Here is a 10800-nt window from a genome sequence, read left to right as displayed (position 1 = left end):
AAGTAACTGCAGATGTGATGGTAATGGCAAGAGAAATTGAATTGGAAGTGGAACCTGAAGATGTGACTGAATTGCTACAATCTCATGATAAAATTTTAATGGATGAGGAGTTGCTTCTTACGGATGAGCAAAGAAAGTAGTTTCTTGATATGAAATCTACTCCTGGTGAAGATGCTGTGAAGACTGTTAGAATGACAACAAAGTATTTACGATATTACACAAACTTAATTGATAAAGCAGTGACAGGGTTTGAGAGAACTGACTCCAATTTTGAAAGAAGTTCTACTTATCAAATGGTATCTGCTACAGAGAAATCATTCATGAGAAGAAGAGTCAACAGATGTGGCAAACTTCACTGCTGTCTTATTTTAAGGAATTACCACAGCCACCCAACCTTCAGCAAACCAATGACCTGATCAGTCAGCAGCCATCAACACTGAGGCAAAACCTTCCTCCAGCAAAAAGATTACCCCTTGCTGAAGGCTCAAACGATAGCATTTTTTTAGCAAAAAAAAAAATTTTTTAATTAAGGTATGCACATTGATTTTAAGACGTAATGCCAATGCACACTTAGTATACTACAGTAACTGTAAACATAACTTTTACATGTACTGGGAAACAAAAAAATTAGCATTACTTGCTTTATTGTAATAATCACTTTACTGTGGTGGTCTGGAACTGAACCAGCAGTATCTCTGAGGTGTGCTTGTATTATAGTCATTCTTATAGCACGGATGAACCTTGAAAACATCCTGCTAAATGAAAGCATCAGTCACGAAAGGCCACATATTATATGATTTCATTTATATGAAATGTCCAGAACAGGCAAATTCATAGAGACAGAAAGTAAATTAATGGTTGCCAGAGCCTACAAGGAGTAGGGCTGGGGAGTGACAGCTAATGGATACATGGTTTCTTTTTGGGGTGATGTTCTAAAATTGACTATGGTGATGACTGCACAACTGTGATATACTAAAGGGCTAAAAGCCACCGAATGTACACTCAAAATGAGTGGATTGTGTGGCATGTGATTTATGTCTCAATAAAGGTATCGATATTTTTTTAAACTGTTGCTGTTTATAAAGAATATAGTGTTTAGGAAGAATATAGAATTCTACATTTTAATCACACCTCCTATCCCTAAACCTCACGTTTTACCAGTGATCAATTTGTTCTAATTAGAGATGACTGTGCACAGGCAAATGATCCCAACAGAAACAGAAATCCAGCCAAAAGAGCCAAATTGTGAACTTCATTGAGTTAGATACGTTTTCCATTCTGACCTAAAAATTAAAGTTCATTTTTTCCAAATCCCTACATGATATTTACAGTTTAATAAATATAACCAATTTCCACCATTTGACCAATGATGAAAACTAGAGAAATAGGAAAGAAAAAAGGAAAATGCACAGGGAAATCAAAAATCAAGTTTATTGAGCAACTACAATGGATGGCAGGTATTTTTGCTGTTGTTAGTTTTCTAATCCCTGAAGTAAATATTTTTGCTCTTTTCTGAGGAAAAGGTTAACATGCCAAAGCAGGCAGTGTGGTGGAAAAGTTAATGGGGTGCTCTTTCCACTGACCAACACTGCCTTTCTGATAATTCCAATCTATAAAAAATTAAAGATATTGCAGACAGGTGGCATTTAAGTAGTTTTATAATATCTCATTCTAACTGAGATATTGAGTGGCAATGAGAGCATGGAAACAGATATAAATCACATTAGATTTCTGCATGTAGTTCATAAACACCTCTTTTAAAATGAAACTAAGATTGTGTGTGTGTGTGTGTGTGTGTGTGTGTGTGTGTGTGTGTGTCCACTGCTGTCTCTTGAAAAGGCCTAAAATAAAAACAAGCACTTGGCTAACACTGTGGTTTTAAAATTCCCTTCTCCACTAAAAGGAACCAGGGCTCCTTGGAGAAATGGCTGATCCTCCGGCTAGGGCATAGAAAGTACAGGATGAGCCTGGAGTATCTTCTTGAGCTAGAAAGTAACTACTAAAAGGAATCATGAGACAATAATGCGTCAGCAAGAAGGAGCTCCCACTGGCCAAAGCAGGGACATTTTGAGTATCAAAAGAAATATCAATGAATTATAAGCCACTGAATGAAATAAGAATTCATGAGTTCATACTGATATATTTATCAATAGATAAATAGATATAGATAGAAATAAATTTTAAAATGGAGAAGAGAAACTCTCCTTTACAGCAGAACACCACTTAATAAATATAAGGAATGACAACGTTAGAAAAAATTCGTCAGTGGATGCTGAAAACAAATGGGTAATGGGTAAAAATTTTATGAGGAACAGTATATTTATATAATTTCAAGGCATCTCACCACAAATTACTTATTAACTAACTACAAAGGAAAAAACAGTAACTTTTCAGAGGAAAACATGGTAGATACCACTTCAACCAAGTGATCAAAGCTAAATACCACCAACACGGAACAACCAACATCATGTGCCTCCATACATGATGCGCTAAGGACACAACTTCAGTGGTATTCCTACAAAAAATGTATAACCTGAATCTGATTATGAGGAAATATCAGACAAATGAGGGACATTCTCCTCTTAAAGAATGTACTTGTAGTCTTCAAAAAAGTCCAGGTCAAACAATACAAAGAAAGGCTCAGGGAGTGTTTCGGATTAAAGGAAACTAAAGAGACATGGCAGATAAACGCATTCAGGATCCTAGAATGGATCCTGGACAAGGAGAAAAAAAGAAAGTTTACAGTATCTTTTATAAAGATATTATTGGGACAATTGAATGGTGAATATGTTCTTTGAGTTAGGTAATAGTATTGCATAAACATTAAATTTCTGATTTTTTAAAACTATACTGTGGTTAAGTATGTCCTTGTTTTTAGAAATGCGCAGTAAAATATTTAAGGATAAAGAAGTATAATGTCTCTAACTTTCAAATATTTCAGAAAAAATATGCATATATCTATAAATATATGTAGAAAAAAATGGTAAACAAATGAGAAAAAATATAAACAACTGGCAAATCTGAATACAAGGTATATGGAAGTTCTTGTATTATTCTTGTAATTTTTTCCTGTATTTTAGAAGTTCTGTAAAAAAAGGGGGGTCCTAATTAAAATAGAAATTTAGAAAATGAATAAGTTAATCACCTACAATCCCACTATTCCAACAAGTTTCCTATACTCATTTTTTCATATTGCTTCTTCTAGTCCCTGTTTATGAGCACACACACAGTTGTAATCATTACATGGATGTAATTTTTACTTCTAACTTTTAACTTCTTATATTCCTTAGGCTTTTTACCTGTTGAGTTAAACTTACAAGATAATTTAGGTCATTTTCCATTAAAAAAAAAGCCCAGCAATCCAAACATGACTCAGCCGAGGAATGGACAAACTGTGGGACATCCATACAATGGAATATTACCCAGCAATAAAAAGGAAAAAAATTACTGATACACACAATAACATGGATGAATCTCAAGTGCAACATGCTAAGTGAAAGAAAGGTCTTTTGATTCTATTCATATGATATTCTAGAAAGGAAAACCCATATGGGCAAAAACAGGTCAGTTGTTGCCAGGGGCAGGAGTATAGGCGGAAAGTTTGGCTACCAAAGTGAACAAGAAATTCTGGGGGTGATGAAACTGTTCTATATCATGATTATGGTGGTAGTTATATGACTACTGTATATGTTTGTCAAAATTTGCAGAACTGTGCACAAAAAAGGGTGACTTCTACTGTATGTAAATTATACCTTAATTTAAAAATGAAAAAAATAAAGCGAAACAAAGTTGGGTTTTAAAAATAAGTTTCATTTAGTAGAGTAAGAATGTAAATCTATCCTCAGTCTGTATCATAAAAGTTTCCCACTTACATAAACAAATAGGATGTTATAATACAAAGTCAATACTCATATTCAAAACTGGTCTAAAGTAAAGTTTAATTGTAAATTAAATGCAACTGGTTATTGTTCTTAAATATGACCTCTCCTCTTCATTTTCACGGTTCCTGTTGCAACACTGAACATTTCTTATTCATATTACAACTGCCTCCTAGGGATTCCTGGCCTTTGGTCTCTTCACCATTCAACTTGAAATAATGCCAGACTGATCAATCTAGAGCACAATATAATATAACCACAAGATCTTTTGTTAAAACTTATCTTCTGTAGGATAAGTTCCAAACTCCTCAACAACAAAGCATTTGATGCATTTCGAAACCATGATCCAATCTACTGTGAGAGCTGCATCTCCTGTCACCTACAAACTACAGACTCTGCCCCTCAACCAGGCACACACAAAATAATCTACTCTCCACGTACACAGCACAACCTCCTACAAACCCTCCCTGTATTTTTAAAACACTGTAAAGGCCTGGAATGCCCTTCCTCTACCCTTCTGCTGGGCAATCCTCATCATCCCCATTTAAATTTACCTTCTTCATCATAATTTCTTCCTCTGGGCCTCTAGAGCATTTTGAAAAAAAGTATGTTTGCCTTTCCCACATACTTAAAGGACCATACTTGGGGACCTAAGCATGCAGCAGTTGCTCCATCAAAGTTAGCTAAATGAGAAACTAAGCAAATCAGATCATGTGCAACGGGTACCTTAAAATAACTTTGTTTACAACCAAACCACAGACTCATTTTAAAACTACATTTGCACCATCAGAGTTAGAATTGTTTTCTCAACTTTGCCTCTGGAATGAGTTATATTTTATCACTAAAACTATCAATAATATCGTTAATATTTCAAACCGATTTCTTATCAACGTATCATCTGGATTTTTCATACTCTGCCTGCCCAGAAATATCAATCGTGGTTACCATGAAAAATTCTATATCTCCATTACTTAGTCTCCTGAAAATAAAAGAACTATGAGAATTCCACGTTTAAAATATAATTTATTGACCAAAATTTATAACCTTCTATTCTGAGAAAATTAAACAGCTACATTAATATCCTGACTCTGGTAGTTCTTTATAGTTTGGCTTTTATTGAGGCTTTTCGACTACAAATATCAACTAGATGGAATTTCAGAGGACAGTTTAGTACCAGTGAATCAGATTTCGGAGGAAACTTAATATTTAACATCTTAACATCTTTTTATTTGATTTAATCCGATAAAAATTTACTCACTATAAGGGAGATCCTCTGAGAGGTGGGGAGAAGTCAGTCAGTCTTAGGCCTCAAGGATTTCATATCATAAAGGGAATAAAAACAAGCTAGATACTCTACAACTGAACCAAAATTAAATAAGGACCCAAGAGGTACAAAGTGCTGTGTATATTTAAAGGGAGATGGTACCTGAGATGAGCCTTAACAGATAGTTTTCACAATGGAAATGATATGCCAGGCAGAGAAAGAAGAGTGAAAGGGCAGAGAAGAGACTGAAGAGCTTGCAAAACATAAGAATATAAAGAATTCTGTTAATGAAGTGTGCTGCATATCCTTTGTGGAAGCACAGTGTGAATAAATAATTACCAACAATTTCAGTTGAAAGTGATGAGAGCTACAGCAGGGTTAAAGAGAACAAAAATGAAAAATAAAGACAAGGACACGTCACAATTTCATAATCAGATTATTGGTGGCCTTACCTGACCTCTGTGGTGAGGTCAGAATAGACTGTAAGATATTTCAGCATGGTAAAACAAAGGTGGCTCAATATAAAAGGCTCATTATGAATGGAAAGAATTAAGGCGAGCAAAAAAATAGATTTTTCAGAATACAGAAGACCTGAATGTTTGCTGACAGAGAGAAAGGAGCAGATGGAAAGGTAAAGATGGAAAGATTCAAAAATGAGAGGGTACACTTAGTTTTTGCAATAAAGTTACAGAAAGTTGTTGGAAAGACTAGCATGAAAAGAGGAAAGCTGGGCCCTGGAAAGGAAGAGTGAACTTTTTTCCTCTAGGAAGGAGGAGCACTTCTCTGAGAGAAAAGCAAGTTAGTTGAGAGATCCTGAAAGGCTTGGGGGAAAAAAGTACTTTAGAGATTTGAGGAGCACAGAGATTTGACAAGGACAGGAAGAAAATCAAGAGACAAATAAAATGGATTCCAGCAGCAGTGAGGCTTAGCTGGATTCAAAAATGTAAATTTGCAGAGATCCAATCAGCATAGTTGATGACTTTCTCCAAACAATCTCAGAAGCCTGGGAGGCTGTGGAATGAAAGCAAACTGTGGGAAAGGAAATCAAAAAGTGACTTGAATAAATTAAAAGTACTCAGGTTGGCAGGGCTGAGACAAGTACCCAGTCAGCTCCCACATCTAGTTCAGCAAACTCTTTTGACTGTGTTGACTCGTTTTTGAACAAAATCTTCCTAAGGCTGGTTATGTTTAAAAGCTAATGGCCAGTTTTAAAGTTTTAAAGCCATGCTATTACAGCAATGTAATGACATACTTAGTCTTTGAGTACTAAAACAATAAAATTAGGACTTTTGACATATAAAACGTCTTCAGCTATGAAAAGTCAGAAATATTCATTGCTAGACAAAACCCATAATGCCACTTACCTGACAGCTTCGGGAAAACCCATCTTGTAGAGTGTGACAACTACAGCTCCTCCAAGGCCCAAATTATGCTGCAGAGCAACCTTTGCACCAGGAACTTGTCTTTTTCCGGCTTCCCCTCTCAGCTGCCAGCAGAGCTCAGCGCACTGAGCCAGACCTAACAAATCGAACACAGAGCAGTCAGATTCTGTTTAGAAAGCTGCCTCAACAGCTTTCGCAAGCCAGACACAGGTTAATATTTAATTGTGACTTTAATTAAGCCGAGACATTTGCTTAAATAATAACTTCTCTTAAAAGCACTGATGGTTTTGCACCTAGTTTTCTTCCCTAAGTAATCTCTGAATTTAGACAGTATTTAGGCTTAAGAACTTCTCTGCACTCTTTAAATTTATCCAATTTGTCATTTTCTGGCCATGTTCAAAGAGAAAACACTGAATACACAGTTCTCTGGCCCAGGCAAAACAGCATAAAAGTAATTTAACTAATTTTGCCATTTTTATGTATCAAAAAAAAAAAAACACACTAGGATCTGGGAGTTCATTTTCCCTAAAACATTCAGCTGGTATGGAAATTTTCCTATTATTTTCCCCAAACAGCTTGCAACAAGAATGAATTGATTTCCAAACCTATACGTAGCTATTCACAAGAATAGGCCTGGATTCACAAGAATAGCTTTGTTCCCTAGACAATAAAATCAAAGGTTTTTAGAGCTGAAAAGAACTTAATCACGTAAGCACTGAGAAACTGTAATGTGAAGTAATTTCTGATGGCTACAAAACAGGCTAATTCCAGAGCTGAGATTAGAACCCAGGTTTCCTAATTTACACTTGTCTGTCTTTCTACCAGACCAGTTATTCAAGGATAACCAAATTAAGACTGTTCTATCAGGATAGACTGGTTTCCTCCTCCTGGAGGCAGAGCTTCACAAGTCTACTTACAATGTCTGTTCTCTTTCACCCACACTCCCAATCACAACTTCGGATTCCTGAGTACTTGGTGACAGTGTCCTGGTACAAACCTCAACCTCCTCAAGAAATTTAAATGCCACTTCTCATTTCCAAGCAGTGTCTATAATTTTACACAATATATCTTAAACCCTGCTTTAAAATACTCAACTCTTCATCCTGTAATAATTTTTTGAATTGTGAACATTTAAAATATTAATTAAGAAGGTCAAAATAAATGATTTTACCAATATATCCAACCTTTGGGGTGATCAATTTCACTACAAAGCCATATAAAAAGTTCAAACATTTAATAAATATGTAAGACCAAAAAAAGTATTCAAACTGGCTTAATATACACATGGGTGGGGAAATACTTCTAGTTTTCATCACGGAAGAATAAATAGTTTACAAATATTTGAGAAAGTACTCAACCTCACCTTGATCATATCAAAGAGAATGATACCATTTTTAACAAATCAAACTGGTAAGCATGTTTAAAAATGGAACTAATCAATGCCGAAGAGGCTATGGCAAACAGCCACCTACATAACATACTGGTGGAGAGTTCAAACTAGTACAACCTTTTGAAAAGCAATGTAAAAAATTATTAAGAACTTTTAGAATGTCCCGAAAACCGTTCTATGGAAAAAATCAAGTGTAGGGGTTCAGAACAGGCCTCCCCAAAATGTGCCACTATGGCATGTGAATTATTTTGAGCTAAAAGTAATCAAAACCCTGCAGGCTCATAAGAAACTTTTACCTCTCAAAGAATTTAAATTAGGGACCTTGCCCATAACAAGAGTTATCACCAAAAATAACTTTTTTTGGCCTAAGCATATGGGAGGGCAAACTACTAATTACTGAACATCTGCTCTTCTTATTGTCCTGCAATGACCTTCCTCCCCTTTGAAGCTCCAAGGCACCTTATCTCAGGCTCAGAATATCATATATACCTCATTTTCCATTTCTGTCTTTGAACCTCTTATCTATGCAGGGTCTCTGACTCTCTCAGGTATGTGGGGTTTCCATGCATATGTATGTAATTAAATGTGGTTGTTTTCTCTTGTTAATCATTCCATATAGATTTAATTATCAGACAAGCTGAAAGAACCTTGAGGATAGAGGAAAGTTTCTTCTTACCCCACACAAGCATAGGCAAAGTTTAACAAAGCTATTCTTTGTTCATCACATTGTTATTACTGAAAAACTAGATAATCTAGAAGTGAAATAAGTGGGGAATGGTTATATAAATTATGAGCTATCCATATGACAAAGTACTATGTTTCTATTTAAAATGTTTATAAAGTTTAACAATTTAGGAAAATTCTTATAATCTTATAATCTTAGTAAATATTGCAATGAACCAATTAGACATTCATCTACCCATACGGCCAACAAATATTTAATGTATATTATGTGCCAGACACTGCACATAGCTCAGAAGATCCAGCAACAAACAAACTAGGCATGGTCTTTTCCCTCAAGAAGTTCATAGTCTGAGATATCAAGATGCAGGCATTTATAACACAGTCTGATAATGCTACTGTAGGAATTAGCACAGGTGCTACAAGCACACAGAAGAGAGATATCTCTCATAGCTTAGTAGGTCAAGGAATGATTCCCAGATGAATGGACATCTAAACTGAGATCCTATGAATATAGAGGAGCTAGCCAGGCAGAAAGAAAGAAAGAATGCTTTAAGAAGAGAGATGAGCATGTGCAAAGAAAGAACATGGCCTGTTTCATGAATAGAAAGTTAAGTGAGTGCTAGAGAGTGCTCAAGATAGTCAATATGAGAGTGAGATAGAGGGATGGAGAGGGAGAAAGTGGAAGGAGAAGTGGGGAGAAGGCCAGAGACGGAAGGAGAGAAGCACAGAGGTGGAGGAAGGGGAGGGAGGCAGGCAGAGAGAGGGAGAGAGGGAGGAAGGGAAGGAGGAAGAGAATATACTGGAAGTACTTTCAGATTTTGCAATATTTCAGCTGCCTCATATCGTTGATACTGTAGAAGTGGTAAACTGTGATAAATCTCTACTCATGCCCTGCCTAACTCACATATGGAAAAAAAAAAGGGAGAGAGGAAATAAATATCTATATTACCAACTTATTTTCTTATAATTTATTTGCTTTTGATAAAAATTGAGTGTACGTAAGAAAACATACTGAACATTTGACCTTTCTGGTTATCTATCTTTAGAATAAACTGATGTTTCTTGTGTTTCTTAAATCTAGATCTGTGAAGGACTGAAGTCAAAGTTGGCCTCAGAAATCCACTTGCCAAGAAGACACAGCAGACGGTTACGAAAGCATAAACTATTTGAGTATATTTTTAAAAAAATGTTCTTTCCTTGGATAATTTCTGGCACTGAAATGAAAACCATACTTTTCCTCTGCCTGGAAAAAATAAACTATCAAACATGAATATATTTATAAATTGTGGATGGGCATAGGATTGGGAATCCTGTCAAAGCGGTAATACCCTTCTTATAATCTCTTATGAACAAAAAAAAGTTCTTTTAACCTGATTACTTCATTTTACTACCATCTTTTTTTAGCTTTATTTTTTAAATTTATTTTTAAATTAAGTTTATTGGGGTAACATTGGTTAATACAAATATATAATTTTCAGGTGTACATTATAATTTGACATCTGTGTATTCTATTGTTTACCACCCAAACTCCAGTTTCCTTCAGCTACCATATATTTGATCTCATTTACCCATTTCAGACTCCCCCTACCATCCTATATTTGACCCTCTTTACCCCGTCTACCTCCCCGCTTCTCCCCCACCCCTTATCCTCCTGTAACCCCTAGTCTATAGTCCATGTCCATGAGTCTCTCTTTGTCCTGTTCGTTTGTTGCTTTTAGGTTTGTATCCTACATAGAAGTGATATCATGTGATTTTCAACTTTTTCTGTCTGCTTTATTTCACTTAGCATGATTATCTCGAGGTCCATCTATGTTGTCGCAAATGGCAGTATTTCATCTCTTCTTATGGCTGAGTAATATTCCATTGTATATATGTACCACAGCTTCTTTAGCCAATCATCTATCATAGGACATTTTGGTTCCTTCCATGTCCTGGCCACTGTGAATAATGCTACTATGAACATCGATGTACAAATATCTTTACGGAGATGAGTTTTCAAGTCTTTGGGGTAAATACCCAGTAGAGGGATTGCTGGAGCATATGGTAGATCAATTCTTAGTTTTTTGAGGAATCTCCATACTGTTTTCCATAGCAGCTGTACTGATTTGCCAGCAGTGTATGAGGGTTTCTTTTTCTCCTCATCCTCTCCAACATTTGTTATTAACTTGTTCTGCTGATTATAGCTATTCTCACTGGTATGAG

The 10800-nt window shown here is 35.7% G+C and overlaps 1 protein-coding gene across 4 annotated transcripts in view; it reads right to left on the bottom strand.

Annotated features, from left to right (window-relative positions):
• Positions 1-10800, bottom strand: part of SCP2 (sterol carrier protein 2) — a 116874-nt gene that overhangs the window by 22385 nt on the left and 83689 nt on the right. For all 4 annotated transcript variants that reach the window (XM_025051902.1, XM_025051903.1, XM_006919207.3 and 1 more), the window contains one exon: positions 6507-6660. In XM_025051902.1, coding sequence (XP_024907670.1) covers positions 6507-6660 — 154 coding nt within the window. The remainder of the gene's footprint in view (positions 1-6506; positions 6661-10800) is intronic.

The sequence above is a fragment of the Pteropus alecto genome, unplaced genomic scaffold (genome assembly GCF_000325575.1).
Source record: "Pteropus alecto unplaced genomic scaffold, ASM32557v1 scaffold25, whole genome shotgun sequence".
NCBI lineage: Eukaryota > Metazoa > Chordata > Mammalia > Chiroptera > Pteropodidae > Pteropus > Pteropus alecto.
This window is presented reverse-complemented; position numbering and strand designations above follow the sequence as displayed.